Source organism: Crocodylus porosus, unplaced genomic scaffold (genome assembly GCF_001723895.1).
Source record: "Crocodylus porosus isolate Cpor-Errol unplaced genomic scaffold, CroPor_comp1, whole genome shotgun sequence".
Taxonomy (NCBI): Eukaryota; Metazoa; Chordata; order Crocodylia; family Crocodylidae; genus Crocodylus; species Crocodylus porosus.
This window is the reverse complement of record NW_017728886.1, coordinates 45,945,869-45,969,447: the sequence shown is the minus strand read 5'-3', so window position 1 is coordinate 45,969,447 and position 23,579 is coordinate 45,945,869. Positions and strand designations below refer to the sequence as shown.

Sequence of the window (23,579 nt, the reverse complement as noted above, 5' to 3'; positions counted from 1 at the left end):
TACCAGGTCAAGCAGCGCTTTGCCTCTCGTTGGCCCATAGACTTCTTGAGTCAGGTAGAGGTCATCCACGCATGAGAGAAAGCTTTGCGCCCGCTCAGATTTAGCTGAGTGATCTTCCCACGAGATGTCAGGGATAGCCAGCTAGTCAAGTGGGAATGACTAGGTGGTTCTGCTGCACGTGGGTCTAAGTGAGGAGGGTAAAATACCACACAGAACACCTATCAGGTGCCTTGGGACTGGGTTTCTCCAGTGGGTAAGGGCATGGTTAACTTGTGCCTCCTCATACTGGGGGGCACAGTGGCCAATCACCAACTGGGGGGGATCCACAGAAGTGTCAGCAGCAAACCCAGAAGTGCAACTGGCACTTCTCTAGTTGCCCCCATGATCTCAGGGGGGCACCTGCCATTGCCCCTCACTGCCCGGCTGGTGAGGGCCAATTTCAGGGGGAGCATGTGCCCCCCCTGGCCTCCCTACATGTTACCTATTCATAAGGGAGGGAAAACAGGAAGGGAATTCAGTAAAAAATGTTAATAAGAGCTGGAACATGTATATTAGGAGCTGGTTTCTAGGACTGATTTGAAGGCCTTCTAAGGTAAAGGAACTTGCTTCTGACAAACTTTGAGTCCAGGCTCTCTCACATTTCTTGTGGCCCCAGGGAGTGGGGACCAGGTGGGTATCTGGTAGCAATGGTAATATAGAGCAGTTGGGACACATGGAATCCTGGGTGGATTTCCATGAACTTAGGTAAGCGCAGCTTGAATATGCCTGGGTTGATTCGCCTAATGACTTAAAAATTCTTAGGTGCATTTAGGCAAGTTTGTTGGAGAGCTGAATTCAAGGAAGGTTCCAGATAGATAGCTAATCTAGCAGCAGCTGATGGAGAGGAGTCTTCCTACTGCAGGTAAAGGAGACTCCTAAGCAGTGAGCCTTCACACTGCCCATGATGTTCAATCATTACATGCTTTTTGCAAGAAATGTCTGACTTCCTTCAGCATTAATTTTAGGAGACAGTTCAGAGCTCAGAATCCCACGTAGAGGAAAGGTCACCTTTCAAACCAAACTCAGACTAATTTTCTTTGAAGAATAAAGCCTAAGACAACCCTGTCCTCAGTACTTCTATTTGTTAGTTTTGGCAGACTATTCAGAATGCTGCCTTCCATCCGTTTGAATCTTAGCTTTCTAAGTTGCCCCTTGCACTGTATAGGGAGCCTAGGTCCGTAATCTAGAGCTGTAAATTCTCCAAAATAAATTAGGTTCAGCCTTTCAGATTAATTAATCTAGCCCAGGGGTGGGCAAAGTCTGGCCCACAGGCCTGCAGCAGACTCCATTTCCCAGCAGCCTTTGTGGGGGCAGTTCCTAGCTCCTGCCGCTGAACCCAGATCCACTGCCCAGACACCCTGGCCCATCTGATCTGTACCCACTGCTGGGGGCAGGACCCATACAGGCAGGGCACATGGCTGGGCAGGTGGGACAGGGCTGCGGCCCGGAGCAAGATGGGCAGGTGGGGCCAGGGAGACCCGGGATCTTGCAGTGGTGACAGAGGAGGGTTGGAGCCTGGGCAAAGCCATGATCCACTGCCCACAGGCCCCTGCAACAAGCATGGGTTCCACAGACAGGGGCTTGTAGGTAGTGGATTGTGGCTGTACCCTGGCTCTGGCCCCTCACTGTCACCACTGCAAAATTCCAGGTCTACCCACCCTGGAGCAGCTCCCCACCCAGCCGCATGCCCTGCCTGCACTGCTCCCTGCTGGTCTGCATGCAGACTCTGGAAGCATGGGACCCTGACAGCATGGGGCCATCAAATCATACGTCAGATCCCCAGATGATGACATTGGCTGCACTGCAGGAATAGGTCCGGGGATGGCACAGGAAAAGACAGCATGGTTCAGTCCCATCTATAAGCTTGTCCATTGTGGCATCCACCCAGGATAAAAATTTGGAGTTACTCAGCCAATATATCCCTTGCTTTCAGTGAACTGTCCTAGTCCTACACCATGAAACTCTTAACACTCATCTTGCAGGTCTATATATGCTGCCAAATTAGCCTTGTATTGCTTGAATGCTAAAGCTTCAATACTTGTGTATGTTAAGTAATTCTGACACACTATCAGTCAATATTCTGATTTCACTCCAAGAATAAGATCTCATATGCACAAAAGTATGGAGATACTGGATCCTGCTAAGATATTTCCCCCCTATTCATGTTATTCTTTGAGGTAGTTTCATTTAATTCAATGGGATTATTTAAAAGCTCATGCTTGGGTCAATGTAGGCTTAAGGGTCTGTTCCAGTGCCAATGAACTAAATGGAAGTCTTTCTTTGACTTCAGTGGGCTTTGGATCAGGTCTCCCAAGCAGGGAGGTCTCCTTTCTCTTCTATGTAGTAAGTACACTTAACCCTCTCACCCCCATAGTAAGGGACGTGTCCCAGAAGCTGCAAGCCCCAAATTAGCTTTTGTTTTTGTAGCTCAGAGTAAATAGCTGTGCAGTTATGAGGTAGTTGCAGGCTAGAATTAGCTGACTCTAGTCATAAATGTGACCGGGTCGTGGCCATAGGGGGTGGCCTTGTCGCTCCTGCTTGGCTCAAACTCTAATGTCACTCTCCCTAGATTGCTCGCCCACCACAACTTGTTTTTAATATTACAGGTTGATTCAGAGAGACTGCCAACAGGTCTTAGAGTGAGCCCTCCTCCCAATAAGTTCTCAGTGGGTTTCTCCTGAGGCCCCACTAGCCTCGACCCAGCCCTCGGGCCTGATAAGTCCCTCAACCTGACTAGGCCCCTGTAGGGCACCTGTAGCCTTAAGGGCAAATTGCATGGCTCCTTTTCTCCCCCTACACTATGCCCCAAGCCTTGCAGATGTTCTCTCTCACTGATGTGACTATTTATACACTTGGCCTTCCTTGGGGCTGTCTGGCCCCTGGTGCCACACACAGCCCGTCCTTGGGGCTCTTGGGCCCTATAGTCCAGCTTGGCCTCCTGTGGGCTTGTGGACCCTCTGTCCTGTCTCAACCCTTCCCTGGGCTGTTGGACCTTCTGGTTTGGGTCTCAGCTTTTTTTTAGGCTCCTGGGCCCCTCATTGAGCCCTACCCTCAATCTGAGGGCTCCTAGGTTACCAGTTCTCTAAATGGGTCTTCAGCCTGCCCCAGCAGGGCTCAAGACTACACTACCAGTGTAACTCAAACAAACAAGAAGCATCTCAGCCCTCTGACAGACACCTCAAACCCTCTAGGGGTTTAACATAAATGAAGGCCACTTGCCTATAAACCTGGTCTCTCTCAGTCCAGGGAACTTCCCAGGCCTGCAGAATTGTCCTGAAGAATCCAGGTCCTTTCAGGAGCCCTGCAACCAGGATTTTCTCACTTCATGGTTGCTGGGGGAGACTATCTGACTACTTGACTACCTGACCTATGAAAGCTCTGGGCTTATCTAGCTCCAGCCTGAGCCCTCTTCCGGTCAGGTGAGTCCCTCCTTAGCTCCCCTCTATCACCTGTAGGCACATCCCAGTGCTCCGCTTCAACAAACTTTAATATGGGCCATAAAAAGGTTTGGGTATTCTAGCACATAACTTCCTTCAAAATTACTGAAGGTGTTTTCTTGTGGGGTATGACTCTATAAATAAAGAACTAAGAAAACTTTAAAAGAAGGTTAATAGTAGAAATTAGATATTCAGAAAATAATGAAAGCAAGTACTGTTTTCTTAATGTTTACATCTCACTAATTCACTCTAAAATCTGTCACAACTAGACTGGAAAGTTTTGAAACAGGAAATAGGTGCTAGTTCTGAGATGTGTAACAACACATAGTAGTAGGCAACCATTGATCCTTCTGGATCATGGTGTATATGTGAGAGATCACCAGGACCTTTGATGCATATGGCCAGGCAGGATTATGGAGGAGTGGATGCTCCCCGGATCTTCCATCCCCACTTTAGACCATCGAGACAGAATCCAAAGGCAAAACTGAATCCAGAAATTCAGTGCTTCAGTGGTCAGGAATTGAATGCAGGTCTCCAGCATGGTGGGAAAGGAATCTACTACTGAATCACAACAGCAGGTAATAACACATACAGATTTTATATAATTAAGCAAACATTTGTAGACCTCTCAGAATTGGTCAGGGGCATTTGTATGACTGTTACTAGTTTATGTCTTTCCACATGTCATATTTTTTGCATCTAGGAATTCACATAATTATACATCAAATATTTGTAAATCACATCCACTCTACTGCATATTTAAATCAAAAGACAGAGAGTCAAATTCCTCTTAGAGTTATATGGGATAAAGATTTCTCTCTACTAACTGATATATTTTTATGATTTCATCATACATTTTTCACTGAACCAAGATCTTAGGTTTAATTACGTGCATTTTGACTTTTAGTCTGAAGATTAATAAAGACAAAAGCTATCTTCATTAAAGATTTACACTGGATCTTACATACTATCTCTAGTAGCCCTCTGCCTGGTTCTACATTATACCCATTTTATTCTGCATTTTAATAGAAATAAATATAGGTTCCTGAAAGTTCCATATATCTTCCACCCAGTCCACATGACCTATTCTCTTATGCAAGAGGGTGCAGGTGAACAAATTAGAGTATCTTCATCATTTAAGGCAATTTAAGTGAAATGATCTGAGATTTTCATAGTTCATTAGAAAACAGGGCTTTGGGATTGGTGCTGAACTACATTGGTACAAATGCACGACCACTAAAACCAAGGAACATATAGGGATTTTTCACTGGTTTGGAAAAACAAACAAACCATGTGATTCAAGTGTATGTGGTGGGGCAAATTCTCTTGTCAAATGTACAGTGTATCTGGAGTGCTGTTACATGGAGACAGCTCCTGATTTTGATCAGTGGATTGGCATATTTGTCTATCCACTGAGACCTCACCAGTTTCCTTCTGCTGCAGTGCTGCAGTGAAAAGAGTTTCTGTGGACTATGGCTCTATGCTTCATATATGTAGCAAAGATGTGGGATTCCCTTCCACAGCCTCTCTATAAGGATCAGAGTTGAACACAGTAGTTCAGCTTTTCAGGATGTGTTTTCAGGGGACTAAATGGCGAGATGGGCATTGTTTCTCATGTGTCCAGGATAGAACCAATCACCAACATTGAGGACTAGAGATCTCTTTCCCCATTCTCTCTTGCCCTTGGTTCTTCCCATTTGATACTTCTATATATCTGTATCTGTCTCACCCATAATTTGTATTCAGTTCATAAGGGATTAAGCTGCACAGACCTTACTCAGATTGGGTAGTCCTTTCTCAAATGCATAATCCTTTTAAGTACTTATCAGTATAGGAATTGAATAAGAATTCAAATTATTCAGTTAATTTACTATTTCCATTGGAAAAGCTATATGAAACAACTTGGTTAAATTAGAAAAATGGTAAATGAAATGAGCATCAAACTAACATTTTTTTCCTCTTTCTCTTCCAGAGTGTCCTGTTTAATGAGCAAGTAAGTTGGACTGCTATCAGTGTATCCTTGTGACATGCTTTAGTAGTACAATAGCTGTGCCATTTCTTTTCCTACTGATACGGACAACAGATGCATTAGTAATAATAAAACATTTCTTCACAAGACAGAAGAGTCTTCAGTAATATCAGACCGTGTCAAAAACACATACTTATTGATATTTATGCTGGCCCAGATTCTTCTACTTTTACTCACAATAATACTTACTCCTGGACTACATTCACTTGAGGCATAAGGGGCAGCTAAGTGTAAATGAGGTTGTCAAAATCTGTCCTAAATGTTCATTTAGGGCTGCAGTTTCTTTCAACCCGTCTCACTAAATTCTCCAGTACTGATTGCTAGTGAGTTATATTTACTGTACAATCTGAGAATCTCTTTTTTCTAAAGGAACTGAGGCTGGTATCCCTGGTATAAATGTTTAGGTTGTCTCATTGAAATATGGCAACCTGTTTATTTCACAATTAATATTCAAAAGAGAGGGGTAACTTTTCAAATTTGAAAAGTAGGAATAGATGGCTGTGAGGCTTGTGTACCGCAGAAACTCTATACTCCTTCTTCACATTACGAAGATTCTACATATAAATGGGTCTAAGTTAAATCTATGGTTCTGAGCACTTTGGATGTTTGTATGCATGATGGGGGTTTAGTCCTCTGGGTTTTACTCTATGCTCCCTAGGGTAACTTTTCACACCACTGAATGCCTTTTACCTGTAATGTTTGTACTCTGTAATAGGCTTAAGTATTGAGAGAATAAATTCTTCAAAAAGTCTTGTAATCCAGTATGTATAAAACAAAAGTTTTAAATTGAAACAGTTGCTTTAATAGACATTAGGCTATATGGAAAATATCCTGTTCTATGGAAACTAAATTTTATAAGATCATTATTTTTTATACTTTAGCTAGCACACTGCTAGACAGCAACATTGACTTAAAATTGCTGCTTGAAATGATAAAGCTAAAGATTTTTTGAAATGTTTCTATTCCTTTCAGTGTGATCAGAAGACCTGCAAGTGTGAGAAGGGAGACAAAGGAGATCCTGTAAGTATATTTTTGCTCAGGAAACCACCCATATTTGAAGTCTAATCTTAGAAGCTACTGCTGAACAATAGGGATATTTGGCAAGTCTTTTACATAGTTACAACATAGAAAAGTAAATGTTTAATTGTGTTTCCATGGTTTCTAAAATACCAGATAGTTAAGACCTAAAACCTCCAAACAGACAAATTCTGACATGTTTCAAAAAAGAATCCACAGAATACGTTGACTTCAGAAATAATAAACCCCAATTGTTGTGCAGCAAACATGATAATAAAATGGTGTCTAGTTTTAAAGTCCAAATCAAGAAAAGTAGGAAGAGACGGCTGTGAGGCTTGTGTAGAAACTCTATACTCCTTCTTCACATTACAAAGATTCTACATATTAATGGGTCTAAGTTAAATCTATGGTTCTGAGCACTTTGGACATTTGTACACATGCTGGGGGTTTAGTCCTCAGGGTTTTATTCTATGCTCCCTAAACTGATACCCACCATTTCAGTTTTGCCATCAAGTTTCAGCGAGGGGCCTGATCCATTTTTTCTTTTTTTTTGTCAGAGCTGGAGCCTGCCCTCGGCCAGAGGGCAAGCTGCCAGCGGGCTGAGCAGACCCTGAGCTGTGTGGGGCTCGGTCCTTCCTTTTCTGGTGGCAACATCCCAGCTCGGAGGCAGCACCTGGCCCAATCCAACTGTTCCCCGAGCCTGCCCAGGGAGCAGCGCATGTCGAGCTTCCAGTGGGTGGGCTCAGGAAACAGTTGGATTAGGTTGGGTGCTGCCTGTGGGCTGGGGCAGCACATGGCCCACTAGCAGCCCACCTTGGTGATCCCGAGGGGTGCTATCATCACAGCAGGAGGGTCACCCCCTGGCCATGGGAGAGGCAGGCAGGCTCCGCAGAAAAAAAATATATAAAAAGATCGGGCCCCTTGCCACTTCTGTCTTCAGCAGGTACCTCCTGAAAGCAGATGTGGTGAGGGGCCGGATCCATTTTTTCCTTCAGAGCCTGCCTGCTTCTTCCATGGCCGGGGGCAAGCTGACACCTGCAACACATCATTGCAAACTAAACTACACTACATCTGGATGTAATTTAGTTTTCAATGATGCAAACTCATCTAAAACCCCCAAAACTGGCCCACATGTAATGTGCGATGCCATTAAGCCACACAAATGATATTTTTGTCGTGCATATTGTGACAACCATCATGTGTGCAAGTGCCCTTCAGTCCTTGGGATATTTAAACTCTGCACTTAAGGCAAAGGGCTGTCTCAGTTCCTATTCATCACTAACATTTATTTGCAATATCTGACTTCTTCACAGCAAAACAGATACAGCTGGTGTCTAAGTAACCTGAAAAATCTTTTAATGTCATATATAGAGTGATTTGCTGAAAAGCCACAGACCATCTGGTCTCTCAGTAGCTCCATATTTTCCACAGATGGAGAGAGTATGGAGTTTCTTCTGCTACATCCATCACTAGGGTGACCACTTGTCCTTATTCCAAGTATACATTATCGATTTTTCACCTTGCAGTCTGTACTTCATTCAGCCTTTGAAGGCACAGTTACTCATCTGTACTTTTAGTTCCATATTTTTCCTCTTAAACCAAATTTTAGTTTTCAGACAGACTGTAGCAGGTTGCAAGCTTGCCTAAGGAGCTGGACTAGTTGATAAAGAGATAATAGGTTGGCTATGGGAGGTTACAAGTGTGTCTATAGAGATGGGCCAGCTGATAAGGAGATAATTAGCAGGCTCATAGGAAATAAAAGGCTCCCAGGAAGAGGAAGTAGAGAGAGACAGGTAAAGCTAGGAGGCTGAAAGCAGGAGTCTGGCACAAAGCACTCTCTGAAGCTTTGGGAGAAGGCCATGGGGTGAACATTAACCTTGTACTGTTATGTGTCTGTTTGGGCAATTGTTCTATGACTTATGTGGTGCCCTGTGGGGCTGATTTGCCAGGGGAAATGAAGACTGATTTTTGGGCTGCAAAGAAAGGCTGCTGTAAACTGCTCACCCTGAACCTTCTACACCAACTCTCTGGGCTTATCATACCATTTGCCTATAGCACAAAGAGCCAGTTTCATCTACAACTGCAAGCATCCAGCTCTTCAGCAGATAGCGGATCACATGTGAGCTGTGCCTGTGAAAAATGCTCTGGTATTCTCTGTGGCGAACGCTGGATGGATGAGAGAAATAAAATAGGAGCTGACCTGAAGGGTAAACTATATATTCACATTGCCTTCAAGAGAGCATGTATTAACTCATACAAATTCATCCTTTGAAAAAGGATTGCTTGACAAAAATCAAAGAACAACAAAAATCTACCTTCAAAGGAGTTCTCCAGTCATTATACATACTGCAGTTTAGAAGGCAAAAGTAAGAACTTTATTACTGGGTCGTGTATTTATCATCACAAACCTTGCAAAACAAAATTCTGCTGTGCCTGTCCCTGCTTTAGGAAATGAAGAGGCAGCCCCCACCTTTTCCCAGACATCCTATTAACCAAGTTACCTGGTCAGCCCTTTGTGGAACTAGAATATAGCAGTCAGTGGGTGCATCTACATGTGCATTAGTGTGCTTTTCCTAATGCGTGTTGAATTTAGTACCTCCGGGCTCTTTTACACATTCTGGGGTCGGGGGGGAGGAAAGGGAGGAGCACTTTAATTACAGTGGTTCCAAGAGTGGTTCTAATTAAAACGCTGCAGCATCTCATGTATTAGCATCCCTGCAATTCAAAATGGTGGTAGGGGCAGTTGAACTAAAATTTGGTCAACGAACTTTAGTTAAAACACCCCCGCTTCCATTTTGAAGTGTGGGGATACTAATGCACAAGACACAGAGACTGGCTGGAGCACAGTAATTACAATGGTCCAGCAGGCTTGATTAATTGAGTCTGCCCCAATGCGTCTTAGCAGCCCCACAACAGGTTTACAGGCACCCTCCAATGTGAGGTACTAAATAAACGTGCATTAGGCTGCCCTAAATGATGCTTAATCCACAATAGCTTATTTTACTGCACATTAGCACAATTGCAGTTAAGTGACATTTTAATGCACAGCAAAATAGGCTACTGCACATTAAAGCACACATGTAGATTCACCCAGTGACGCCTACCATGCTGCTTATTTCTGGGTAATGTGGGTCCAGAGTTGAGCTTTCCTGCCCTTTTTGTAGTCACTAGCCAAACTTTGCTGTCTCGTATTTAAGTTATTGTGTCCAAAATTATTAGACTACAGTATGATATGTTACAAGAATTTCATGGATCTTCGATCTTTACTTCTTGACCCTTCTGGGCAAGCTATACAATTAGTAGTCTCATAGACCATAAAAGTGGGGAGAATAGTTGGTCCTGGAGATCCAAAATGTTGGCATTAATCTTTTGAGCAAAGGGGGCATTATGGGCAAAAGTACTTTACATTCTTTATCAGACAACACTAATAAAAAAAATTAGGATCTCTCTAAAAAGTAGCGAAGAGGAAATATATGGTTTCTTGTTGTGTCTTAGTGCATCGTGTTTACTATATTCTACTCTGCTAAGGTGGAAAGCTTATTTATCATCTGACATGGTAAAGAGTCATTTAGAGAATCACTGTAATACCAAGGACAGCAATAGACTAATAAAAATAGTATTATGCCTGCCGCTCCTCTTTCATTGCAGTATTTCTGCCTAAACACTTCCCAGCATATATTTGCCTGTTTTCTGGAGAAAAAGGAAACTAGAGACTCACATTATTCATATTTTTCTGTTTTAAGGGCACCAAAGGTGAGAAAGGAGACTCAGGTGAGAGAGGACAAAAAGGAAACAAGGTAAGTAAAGAAAGGTGCAAATTATTTGTTATTCAATAAAATTCTATCTAGTTTTGCTCAAACTATAAAAATGATGAAAACAAGGGAAAAATACAGTACAACTAGGACATAAATCAATCTCCAAGAATCAAATCCTGCCATCATAGTTTATATGTTGCTTCTATAGAAGTCTATGGCAGCTACCAAGGTACAAAAATGAGTAGACATTGGGCATTTTTATACATACACGTCACAGTGCCAAGCGCTTTGAAAAGCACCCAGCGCTGCACCGCGTGCAGTTGTATAAGTGGCAAAACATGCATCAGTGCTGAGAAAATGGTGGTGGCACGTTTTTGAACTAAAACACCTTGGAGGTGCTTTAGTTCAAAAGTGCACTGCACGGTGCAGTGGATTTTCTGCACACTGCATTTTCTGCACGCTGACACACATTTTGCCACTTATACAACTGCATGTAGTGCAGTGCAGTTTGCCTCAGTTTGCCTGTGGAGCAGACTCAATTTATCAGTTTCTTGAGTCTGCTCCCAAATGGCAGATCTCCAGCATGTCACTGGAAAAAAAAGTATATGTATAAATGTCCTTTTAACCTAAACCCTTGTAATATAGAGCCATATTCTGGAAGCTCTTCTTAGCAAGTGGGCACTTGAACCTATTTGAAGCTTTTTTAACATCAGTAGGACTTTTTACAGAAAGAGAGAGTTGCTTATGCAGAATTTTCAAGATTAGAGATTAATATCTTAATTGTCTAGTAACTTTAGTACTTTAGCTTTTCGTGTTATCTGAGTTTTGCACTGTGTGTTCTTGACTGCAGTAAAAAAAAACTGGGGCCCATTTAAATATGTTAACTAGCATAGATTCTGAAACAGTACATCCTGATTCTAATTTAATAATGGTTTCTAAAACAGTAATGCATATTTTGATTGTTTTCCATTTTTCTTGACAGGGTGATGCTCAAAAGGGACAGCCAGGAGAAAAAGGTCTGAAGGTATATGAACACAGCAGTTTCCTTTCTAAGATCTGTTCTCCAAAATATCCCAGTTTAGAAAGCAGGACCAGATCTTTAATTGGTGTGAAATTGCATAGGCCCAGTGTCTTGAAGATATGGCCTTTCTTATTTCCATGCTAATATTTCACACTTTTAATTATAATAGCTAAATTTAGTTCTGATTCAGCACTTCTGTTTTGAACAGCACTTAAACAGGTACCTAAAGCTAAGCCTGGCCTTAAGGGCTTTTCTCACCTGGGACACTAGCAACAAGGACTTGACACAATGTCAGGTTACGGGGCTGTCCAATTGACTGCCTGCGCGCTCCCATGTAGGTGCCACTCCACCTATTGCTCTTGCTGCTGTGGCTGGAATCTCCTAGTTCCCGCTCCCTTCTTCACCTTCCTCTTCCTCCATCCATCTTTGGGGGAGGAGCACAGAGAGGCCTGCATAGCAAGGATAACTGAACAACCCTGAAATATTATGTTGACTTGCATTATGCTCATCCTAAAGGCAGAATTAAAAATTATATCACTATGTTCATTTAGTGGCACAATGGAATTTGATCCCCTATCCAAAAAGTCTTGCTGTGCCACATGTTCATGGCAGGAAGCATGATTTTGGGATCAGATCCCAATCAAATTTATACTACCATGTGGAGGCTGGTTTGTAGCCAACAATCAACTAACTGTCAAAACTGTGTGCCATTCAGTTCTGCCTGGGGTGCATGGTATAGGGCATCTGAGGCTCCTGTCAGGGGACTCTGAAGTCCCCAGTTGGGTCTGTGATCCCCTGAGCGCCTCCTCCCTGGCCAGAGATGTCAGGTGTGAGGTTTAAAGTCCATGTTGGGAAAGTTCTTCTGCCCCCCTTACCCAAAGCCTTGGGTGGAGGGAGGGGGACCAACACTCAGCTGACTTTTGGTCCTGACGCTAGGACAACAGAGAGTTAGTTCTAGACCCCCATGTGATCCTGCCCCAGGATGAGCAGTCATCTGATTGTTAGCCCCAGACATGTTAAATTTAAGGTGCCATATTAGCCAGCCATAAAATATTCTATATCATATGTGGAACATTTTTATAGCTTGTTTGCCATTTTATGGCTCTTTAATTTAAGTGCATGCTTTTCACTCTTTTCATTTATGTGTTAATCATGACATAAATCGGATGTGTAGAAGGGACCAAAGTCTCAGCTTGATGGCTCTCCACAGGTGTTTTCTCATTTAGTGTTCCATCAGTTTGGACCCTGAAGATTCAGAGTCAGTTTCATAGTTGGTGGTGTCGGCAGGGACCTGTGCAGATCATCAAGTCTGACCCCTGCCATGGGCAGGAAAGAGTACTGGGGTCAAATGACCCCAGCTTGGTGATTATCTAGCCTCCTTTTGAAGACCCCCTAGGGTAGGAGCCATCACCACTTCCCTTGGAAGTTGGTTCCAGATCCTAGCCGCTCTGACTGTGAAGTAGCATCTCCTGATATCTAGCCGGAATCTACTCTCAGTCAACTTATGGCTGTTATTCCTCAGTACTCCTGGTAGTGCTCAGGGGAACAGGCACTCTCCCATAGCCTGCTGGTCCCCCTTGGCCAGCTTGTAAATGGCCACCAGATCCCCTTTCAGCCTTCTCTTGTGGAGGCAGAACAGGTTCAGGTCCCGTAGCCTCCGCTCATAGGGCCTGCCTTGTTGCCCTCGAGCATGCGAGTGGCCCTCCTCTGGACCCTCTCAGTGCTGTCCACATCCCTCCTGAGGTGCGGCACCCAGAACTGGATGCAGTACTCCAACTGCAGCCTGACCAGTGTCGCATAGCGGGGGAGGATCACCTCTTTGGACCTGCTTGTGATGCATCTGTGGATGCATGACAAGGTGCGGTTAGCCTTCCTGACTCTGTCCCCACATTGGCGGCCCATGTTCATTTTGGAACCAATAATGACACCAAGATCCTTTTCTGCCTTTGTGCTGATGAGAAGAGAGTTCTCCAGACTGTAGGTATGCTGCTGGTTCTTTCTTCCCAGGTGCTGTACCTTGCACTTGTCAGTATTGAATCCCATCCTGTTCTCATCCAGCAACCCCTGTAACCTGTCTAGATCTAGTTGCAGCTTGTCCCACTTCTCCCCACATTCTCCAGCGTGCCCACTTCTCCCCACATTTTAGTGTTATCCGTGAATTTGAACTACGTGCTTTTCACCCCCTTGTCCAAGTCGCTGATGAAGATGTTGAATGTTGTGGGCCGGAGGACTGAGTCCTGGGGGACCCCATTTCCCACATCCCTCCAGGTTGAAAAAGACCCATCCACCACCACTGTCTTGGTGCAGCCCTCCAGCCAATTTGCAACCCATCTGACTGAGTCAAGAAGACAAATAGTAATACTTCCAAAAATTTTATTTAGTTTAAAAATCAAGCTGGAGTCAGTTGTATCTCCTAGAAATATGGCAGAAACATTTCTGATGAAGTTCAAAGTTATATAACAGTTAAGTTATTATCAGGGATCCAGGTTTTCCATTTCCCACGGAAAAAATCAGAGAAAACCACGGATTTCCCATTTTTATCAGAGAAAATGTGGATTTTCCCTTTTAGCAGAGAAAGCTGTGGATTTCTCCCTTTTGCAAAGAGCTCTGCCGGCTAGTAGAGTTCCAGCCTGCATAAGCGGATTGCAAAAGGGTTGGGAAACCCCCAGCCCTGTCCAGAGGGGGAGGGAGAGGAGGAAGGGTGGGGCCTGAGGCTTTTCGTCCCAAGGTTACATCTGGCTTACTTTTCTTCTTGAGCCTGTAAGGTCCGGTATGTGGGGCTTGGAGGGGAAGCTGACTGCAGGGAGCTGGCTGGGGGCTGAGGGAGTGGGGAGGTGTTGGTAAATCATGCAGAGTGCCCAGCTGGCAGCATGTGGACCACCAGTGGTGCTATTGGCCCTGCTGTTTCTAGTCACGCTGGGTCATGGGGGAGGGAAGCAGGGTAGCAGAGAACAGCAGGCACCCTGATCACCACTGTTCCCTGCCACCCTGCTTCTCCCCACCCCATGACCCGGCACAGCAGGGAGTGGAGGAGCCACATGAAAAATCTCTTTGCTTCTTGCCCCCCACCCCGGCCTCCCCAGTAATGATCTGGGGGGTGCAGGGGTGGCCCTGGGAGAGTGCAGGGCTGCACGGCTGAGGGCAGCTGCACAGGGTTGCATCCCTCAAAGCACCAGCATGAGCAGGGGGCGTGTCACCGGGGCAGCAGGGGGGCAAGAAGTGGCAAGGAATCCCCATGCCACCCCACTGTCCCCAGCCATGCTTGGTCATGCCCACTGGGTTCCGGAAGCCCTGGGGGAGGGAAGCATGGGTGGGACCTCAAGCCTGCATCCTAAGCCTGCCTCAGGTAAAGATCTGTAGGGTGCAGGGGTGCCCCCAGGAGTGCTCACAGCAGTGGGGAGCTGGCCCTCCTCCTCCCCCGGATGAGACACCCATGGCCCCGTCCTACTCCTGGCTAGGGCCTTGCAGCTGCTTATTGTGGCTCCAAGCCCCACCCTGGGCAGCAGCCTCAGTCTGCGCCTGTTCCTGGTACAGATCTGGGGGTGTGTGGATCTCTCCTGTACCCTGGGAGTGCACATGGCAGCAGAGAGCTGCCCCGCCCAAGCCTGCAGCAGGGGACTGCAGTCTGGTCCATAGCCCTGGCATCAGGGGGCCCCCCCTCCAGCAGGGCTGGGGAAGCAGGGGCTGTGGTTGGGGAGCAAGGGGCACCAGCAAGGCTGTGGGTAGAGAGTGAGGGGCACTAGCAGAACCAGGGGGACTGTGGCAGGGGGTCTTTAATTTTAAATCATAGATTTTGGGCTTTTCAGCAGACAATTTGTGATTTTTTTAAAATCAAGGAAAATCAGGATCCCTGGTTATTATTACCGGAAAAAGACATATTAAACCTATGAAAGGTGAACACTTAAATGAACTTGCTCACAAATCTATCCTCTTCATTTTCAAAACAGATTAGAAATAATATCTACCTGTATTTTTTCTATTATTTACTTTAACCCTTTATTGTGTCCTCACTTTATTTTAATCAGTCTTTTTGAAAATAGGGACTTCCTGGTGATAAAGGAGAAACGGTAAGAGTTTTAAAAGTCTTAATATCTTTGAAATAAGATGCTAAGGCCAGATTGCCACTTCTTACCATCTGTCTGTGGAATCCAGAGGATGCATCAGTAAAGTTAATCATGTGCAGAAGCAGGTGCAGGATCTTCTTTGTAGATTTTTTTAAGTTTTGGATAGGAGAGAGAATTTTCCCACAAAATAAGATTTAAAGGGGGGAAATGGAACGATAAAGAGAAAACTGATTTATTAATATAGATACAAATAGAGGTAAATTGCAACCATTGATTAAACAGGCTGTAGATTAAGGAAATTTGCTTTTAAACTAAATTACTTGGGAATTTTACAGACTGAGTGATAAAAGTGGTAAGTTTGGATTGCAGTGGAGATCAAAGTTACTGGGCAAATACCATAGGGCACTTTTACATGTACTCTGGGAGTGGGGGTGGGAGGCCAGCACTTTAATTAGAGTGGCTCCAAGAGCTGCTCTAATGATACTACCACCACTTCTCAAGTATCAGCGTTCCTGTGCTTAAAAATGGTGGCAGGAGCACTTGAACTAAGAGAATTCCAGATTTTTGATATCTGGATTTATGAAGTTCTACTGTATTTAGTAGAGTTTAACTTCTGCAAAACTAGATCTAATTACAGCACTTAGAACTCTTAAAAATACCATTAGCATTGTAGCATAAGAGCATGGAATGCATTGAATCAAAACAGCATATTCAGTTCATAAAAACTCTTTGATCTTTCTTTTATAGGGCGAAAGAGGAGAATGTGGAACACCAGGGCTAAAAGGGGACAAAGTAAGTATGACTTGTTTATTTAAAATATTGCCCACAGTGCAAATCGGTCAGCACATTGGTGGGGAGAGCTGAAGAAACGGTTTATAACAGTCTAATGGAGATGTACCAATAATAAAGATACCATTCCCACAAACTGAACTCTCACAATCCATCACATTTAAAGAAGTGTTTATTTATACAGGGAACTAGGTTGTAATAACTATTCTGTATTAATCCTATGTTGCTTCAGAAGTCAATTAAGGTAAACTGGAAAAAGCCACTCTGTGTGGAATAACAAACAGACACCCAAAGAACATCAAACTACTGCAGAATTGCTAGTGTAGAATACATTCACTCTCATGCAATCATTTCAGTTACAGACAACATTTTGGTTAGGAACTGGAGAATACGTTTTAAGCAATAAATGTTGTGACAATGAAGGAAGGCAAATTATAGTATGGCAAAATTCTGAAGACCCTGCAGATCTTGTGACACCAACTAGCCTTTAAAGTATCTTTATGAACAACTAAATTGTAAAAGATATTGAAGTGTATTGAAATGATTGAAGAAAGAGAAAAGTTGGCCATCTCAGTGAAAACAATAATATACAGAGTTTTTACTCAAGCAATGTATGAGAAGTAGCAGAAAATTATGTGAAAAAATGTATGGAGATAAAAGGAATTGTTCAGAAGCTGGCAAACAACCTGAAGAATGTAACCATGAAAACTGGACAAAAGGGCCATATGCTGAAACTGCTGAAAGCTGAGAATGTTAGCTGTTTAATTTCTGCTGAGAACAATGAATCAGTCAGCATCTGTAAAGGATGAGAAGTTCTAATGGATTAAATATCTTAATAAGTGACTGAACATACCAAGAGTTATAGTCACCCACAGAATTCCCAGCTAAAAGCACAGTTGCTATTGTAGATGAATATATACCAGAAACAATTCAAGAGCTAAGGGGAAAAAATTATTCCAGTTGAAAATCATCCAGACACTGAATACATAAAACAGAAGTGACTGGAGAACAACTCCAATATTCAGAAGCACATATATAAACCTCAGTGCCATTCCAGTATGACTGGCACCATTGTAGTCTGCCCTAGTAAAAAGATTTTTTTTTCCGGTTTCATTAATCACATGTATGTCAGTAGAAGTTTAAATGCACACGTCTGTGTTTCTCTATGTGCTAATTAGCTCAGAATATATCCTTTATGGGCATGTCTACACATGCTATTAGTGCACAGCAATAAACTCTGGTGCATATTATGCTGCAGTTTATTGCTCCCAAGTACCATGTTTACACATGTGCCCAAGATCACAGCATGTTGAACTGGGTCAGAGTAGTTCCAGTTGGCAGGGAGTCTGGGGTGGGGTCCATCTGCCAGCCTAGGGCTGCTTCAACCTAGCTCAGTGTGTGGCCAAGGGGTTGGCTGGGGCATGAGTGTGCGCCAGTGCGGAGCTAGCCAGCAGGAAACCCCTGCACTGAAGCACCCTCATGCCCCTGTCAGCCATGACAGCATCTACACACGTGGTGCTGTGGAATAAAAAAACTCTATAGTAGGATTGTGCTTGTATTTACAAGTCCTACCTTGCTGTGGAGTTAATTAATTTCCTGTGGCCTAATAAGGCTGCACATGTGGACACGAGACATTTACTGCAGAGCAAATTAGTCCACTCTGCAGTAAATGTCTCATGTAGATGCATCCTATGGTCTCTTAGAATGAAGTACACTTGGGTATTTTGAAATCAGATCTAATTCCAGATGTTTATGTATATTGTCTGTATAAGCTAGATCAGGGTTCAGCAACATTTTTGGGCAGAGTGCCAAAACCCCCACATCTACTTGTAGGATGTTGGCATGCCAGGGCAGATGGTGAGAGAGTCGTGAGGGACCCAACTCTTCTTGTGATAGCACAACCCCAGCCTCTTCCCTGCTATTCATCCCAAGGTGCATGTGCATTTGCTGCTGGCAAGAAGCCATGAGGGAATTCTGCAGACCCACAGGTGGCAGAAGGCAGGAGCTAATAGGGCTTAGCCCCACCAAATGCAGGGCAGCCTGGGTGCGGGCTCTGGGCAGTTGCAGTGGGGGGGGAGGGGCGTGCATGGACACAGACATGCAGCTGGAGCCTGCAGCAGCCTGGCAGCATGCAGTGTACTGCCTAGCACAGCAGGTAAGTCTGTTGTGCGGAACGGGCATGGGGGGGCCAGACTGAGGTCCACCATGGTAACGGAGTGAGTGAGGCAGGGGCTGGGGTGAATGGAGCCCCAGGGCTTAGGCTGGTCGTGGGATGCTCAGAGACTGGGCAGCTTGTCCAGGGGCATGGCGAAAGCTCCTGCCACTGTGTGCACCGTGGTGGAGGCCCAGGCGGCATGTGCCCCCTGGATATGTGGGGCAGAGGTGGAATGCCACTGTGGGCTCTGCTCTGCCCCCATTGCAGCTGCCCTGGGAGTGGTGTGATGCTATGTGCCTGCTGCATGTTGGGCACAGAGCCCAGCCCATAGCGGCAGCCTGCCTCCACCCAATGCACAGATCTGGGGGGCACACAGCAGCGGGAGCCCTCCTGCACCCCTGGATGAGTTGTCCAGGCTCAGAGTGTCCCAAGATCCACCCAAGCCCTGGGGCGCCTTCCACCCCAGCCCCTGCGCCTGCCTCTGCCCCACTCCCTCCCTCACCATGGGGGCCTCAATTTGGCCCCTCACATCTCTTCCTCATGACAGACTTATCTGCTGGGGGTGTGTGTGTGTGTGCATGTGTTTGTGTAAGCACGTATGCACTCAGCCCTCCACCCTCCCAAATAATATTTTTCCCCAGTGCAACTGTTTGCAGCCTTCCGGCTGCCTGCCACAGCCAGGCTGGGATCTGGGCAGGCCTCTGTTGCCCACCACAGAACCTGAGCTCCCTAGATGTTGCTGCTTTATTCATTAGTGAACGTTGTAGAGAACACCAAAAACAAAGAAAATAGGATAAAAAGGCAAAAGCAGGGAGCTTTTAGATTGGCAGAAAACTCTTCACAGTTATGAAACAAATTAGAAGTGAGTAGGAGGTTAAGAATGGAACACAATTCAGTGTCCATTCTGGTAGCTTGTGAAAAACTAGTACAGCAGGCAGACTGATGTACTATCTTCACTGGAACAATACAGTATCAACAACCAATAAATACTTTTTATAGAAAGAGGAATCATGATAGTAGGCTAATGATTAATAGAAAATTACCATCTTACCTTGGGGGAGCAATAATGTTATTTATGATTGCAAGTTATTCTAATTACCCACAGACAGCTTTATCTCTCAGCCAGAGAGAAATGTAGATAGCCATGTGAGTGTAAAGTCAAGTAGAAGCACCTTATAGATTAACCAAAGTCTGCATATGTGTGTGTGTGTGTGTGTGTGTGTGTGTGTGTGACAAACTTTTGTAGGCTGAAGTTAACTTCATCAGATGCTGTCTCAGATGAAGTTTAATTGAAATTATTCCAGTGTAAAACTGATTAAAGTAAAATCAGATTTGGCACCCATATCACAAAAATACTATCATCAGACGCATCAGTAGACATACAGGATATGTACCCAATGGCAGCCAGCTAGTCAACAAACTAACTCTTACACATCAAAGCAAACTGATTTCTGAACCTCTTTGTATATCTTGCATCATAAAGGTATTTGATAAAAAATTCAAGAAAGAATCAAAGGGGGAAACAAAGAGCATTACTAAAATGAAAACAGAATGCAGTGGGTAGAATGACACCAAGAAAATACGTGAGCAGAGACATGGATTAAACTTGGTCTTTACATAGGTAGAACAATTTAGTTTCCAGTTTCAATACTGTATATTTCATGCGTGGCTCTAAATACAAACTGTTACTAATTTACGTGCACCTGTGTTTTTTTATTTTTTGCACAGGGATTTGAAGGGCCTATTGGCCCAAAAGGACCTCGGGGACCTCAGGTGAGAGAATTGCAAGTGAACTGTTAGGTAACAAAAAAAATAGTAGTTTTGCTGTTCTCTGTGGCTAGGGACTGAAATTACATATAAACTGGTCTAAGTGATCAGAAACCAGTTTAAACCTGTAAGAGAATAGAAGTTCATTGCACATAGACTAGTTTCAAAATGGCAGAAATTGGTTTAAGATAGACCAGGATGGATGTAGTATCAAATTTGACTGATTAAGGTTAAACCAAATTGAACTTCTGTCCCAGATCCCCTCCTGACAGACCTCAGAGACACCAGGACAGTTACCTCACAGTCCCCCAGCATCCCAGGAGTCTTTGCACTTCCCCTACAACCTCCCAACAGGGTGGCCGGCTGGAACACAGCTCACACTCCCCTGCTCCAGCCCAGTGCCTAGCTGGCCTTGCCCCCCACGCTGTCACATAGCTGAGGCAGCAAAGCCTCTTGCTATAGAGCAGTAGGGGAGGGAAATGGGGGTGGGGGACAGAGCCCCCTGCCCAGCCAGGCCGCCAGGCCCTGGTCTGACATGCTGTGGAGATCCAAGAGAAACTGTCCCCTCTCCCACGTGGCCAGGCAGCTGTTCAGCTCAGCTGCTGCTGTAGGTGAGAGGGGGGAGCAATCCCCTGGCTGGTCCATTCTCCCCCTCCCCACCCCCTTTTTTATGGAATAAAGCTATATAAGTATAGAAACCCTCAAGTCCAAGGATGTTAACCTTTTTCAGCCTCTGTTGGAAAGAATTTGCAATTTATGGAATGGCTGTGTTCTTATGGGATGCTTAATTATATCCTAGCTTGTCTCATTATGATATGGGCGTAATTTGCTTTTAGGAGCTTTAATTATTTTATTACTTTTTGTCAAATACTTTTTCAATATCAGATTTAGTAATTTGATTGCTACTAGTAGTTAGGAGCGTTGTTGAATTTTATATTGTTTATACAGGAATTTGGATTGCTTGTTAGGCAAGATAGAAGAATATATATAGTTTTTTACTTGTCATAGCACAGAGAAGACATGCTTTGAAAACAGTTGTTTTATTGTTTCTTATAAATAGGTTTCACTTTTTTCCTGGTGTCTCTGAGGTCTGTTTAAATAACATTCTCTGCCACCTAAATCCTTTAAAATACTTTCTTCAGTTCTTTCAGCAGTCATTTAAAATGGATTTTGCTGCGCTCTACTCTACTGAATTGCAGCTTCAGCTCACAGCCCCATCTGTGAGAACATTTTTGTACACTCAGTGAACCAGCTAACTTTGGGTTTTGGCCAGCTCTTTGTTTTTTCTTTGTAGTACTAGCATAACATTTCTTAACATTTTCTCCTTTTTTTTTTACTGTAATAAATTATGCAGTCTCCATGGTTGAAATCTTTTTTTGCTTATGCATCCCTGTTTAATCAGCAGCAAAATTTTGTGAGGCCTCATAGCACAAAGAGTTGCTAGGTCACTGCTCAGTACTCCATTGGTTATCAGTAGGGATCCTGGTTTTATTTTTATATGTAACTATTACATTTACAATTTTAAAGCAGTTTGGAAGCCTACTAGTGCCTCAATCACTATAGCAAAATAAATTCTAAATACCTATACATTTTGGTATTTGATTTTGGGTTTATCATGGAAAAATCAGAGCTTCCCTTGCCCCCTTAGCTCACCAGGATGCAGGTTCAGTCCTCTCACTCCCAAGTGACAGCCCCCTGGCCCTGCAGGTGCCTCACCCTCCATCCACAGCCCCCTGGGCCCTACTGGTGCCCCTTGCCCCCCATCCATGGCCCCCTGCTCTACCAGTCCTGCCAGAGGGGCCAGGGCTATGGGGCTATGGGGCCAGGGACTTGGTTTGCAGTCCCCTGCTCCCCTGCAGCAGCACCCAAGCCCCAGCTGCTGTCCACAGGAGGCAGCGGCTGCTGTGGCCTGACCAGGAGCAGAGTGTGGAGCCTGGCTCTCCCTCCCCAGTGGGTGACATGGCCAGAGTGGAGCCCATGGCGGGGGCAGGTGCAAGCTGCCTGCTGCAGGCTTGGGCTGGGGGAGGTGGGGCTGGGTTCCCATTCGATGTAATAGTATTGAGATGTTAATCAGGTGGGAGGCTACCTATTTTGAACCCCAATATTTAGGGGAATATCCACATCTCTGTTCCACCCCTACGCTGCAGCCCAAGCCTTGTAGATAGCATCCTAGGCAGCCAAACTCAGCCATACTCTTCACCCTATTAGCTGTGGTCCCCTCTCTGGGACATTCGGCTCTCCCTTAGGCCCTGATCCTGTTTCAGGCCAGTTGGGATCTTGAGATTCTCTGTTTTGGGCATCCCTCGCGGTGGACCACCTTGGCCCTTTGACCCCCACTTTGGGTCCTGGCCCCAGAAAAGGCCAGTTGAGGGTCCCTCAGGACAAGTCTAAGCTGCTTGCCTGCTCACAGGGTTTGGGATCCCCCATATCTGGCTCAGGTGCTTTGCAAAGCATACCTGACCCCATGGGGGTCACTCGCCTCAGCAAGCTCAGGCACTTCAAGAAGTTTACCTGGCCTTTCCTGGATTATATAACCCAGATGAGGGCTGAGCTTAAGGCACCCCAATCCACCTTACATGGAGAGGTGATCAGTCCTGGCAGTTACATGGGGACTGCCACACCACCAGGAGCCCCACCAGGTCTTCCTGCCCTGGCAGGATGCAGATTTAGGTCATGCTCAGGACCAATGAGGCCTCCTCCTTCCCCACAGCCTCACCCTTTACCTCCAAGGTCAGGGGCGACATGTAGGAGGTGCACGCAGGTACACATGCATCCCCTGAGCATGGGGGTGCACCCCCTGCAAAAAGGCACCACTCACACTACCAGCAGCATCTTTGCACAGTCTCTGGTTCCCATTGGCCACCAGCAATGCTGCTGGTGGCGGCTGCAAGTGGTCACCGTACCTTGGTCAGAGCTCGCCACCCCACGTCCCCACTGCTGACAGTGCTAGTGGCATCTGTGGGAACTCCCATGCTTACCGTTGCCGTGCTCCCACTGCTGCCATGCTCCTGCCACAGCCATCACTGTGACCCACATGCCATTCATGTCCAAGGTGCTCCTAGCAGAGCTCAGCAGAGGGATGTTTCTCCTCTGCTGGCTGACCATGAACTGCCCTCAGCTCAGGGAGCTGGGCCTTGAAATGGCCGCCCTCATCAGGCACCTGCCCCTCCCTGATCCAGTCTTTAAAGTAGCAGCACCACCAGTACCTTGCCACATGGCCATGTACATGTACCCTGCCAACCTGCAAAGAGCTCTTTGCAAAAGAGTAAAACATGCTTGTTTCTCTGTCAAAATCCACATTTTTCTCAGGTAGAGGGAAAATCCGTGCTTTTCTCTGTTGCCCTTTGGGAAACGGAAACCTGGATCCCTGGATATCAGGTCTGTGGTCAGAAGCCTCAATAAACAGCACTTCATAAGCTCATTTTGAGTTCAGCAGGTGTGAGACACACAGGAGTGCACTATGGAGACAGATCTAACTTGGGTATCACTAATAGGATTAAGGATAT

At 45.1% G+C, this 23,579-nt stretch overlaps 1 protein-coding gene across 1 annotated transcript in view; it reads left to right on the top strand.

Moving 5' to 3' along the window:
• COL28A1 (collagen type XXVIII alpha 1 chain) overlaps window positions 1-23,579 on the top strand; it is a 148,189-nt gene that overhangs the window by 5,558 nt on the left and 119,052 nt on the right. The window contains exons 4-10 of the mRNA XM_019533740.1: window positions 5,449-5,469; window positions 6,478-6,525; window positions 10,266-10,319; window positions 11,260-11,301; window positions 15,339-15,365; window positions 16,110-16,154; window positions 20,035-20,079. Coding sequence (XP_019389285.1) covers window positions 5,449-5,469; window positions 6,478-6,525; window positions 10,266-10,319; window positions 11,260-11,301; window positions 15,339-15,365; window positions 16,110-16,154; window positions 20,035-20,079 — 282 coding nt within the window. The remainder of the gene's footprint in view (window positions 1-5,448; window positions 5,470-6,477; window positions 6,526-10,265; window positions 10,320-11,259; window positions 11,302-15,338; window positions 15,366-16,109; window positions 16,155-20,034; window positions 20,080-23,579) is intronic.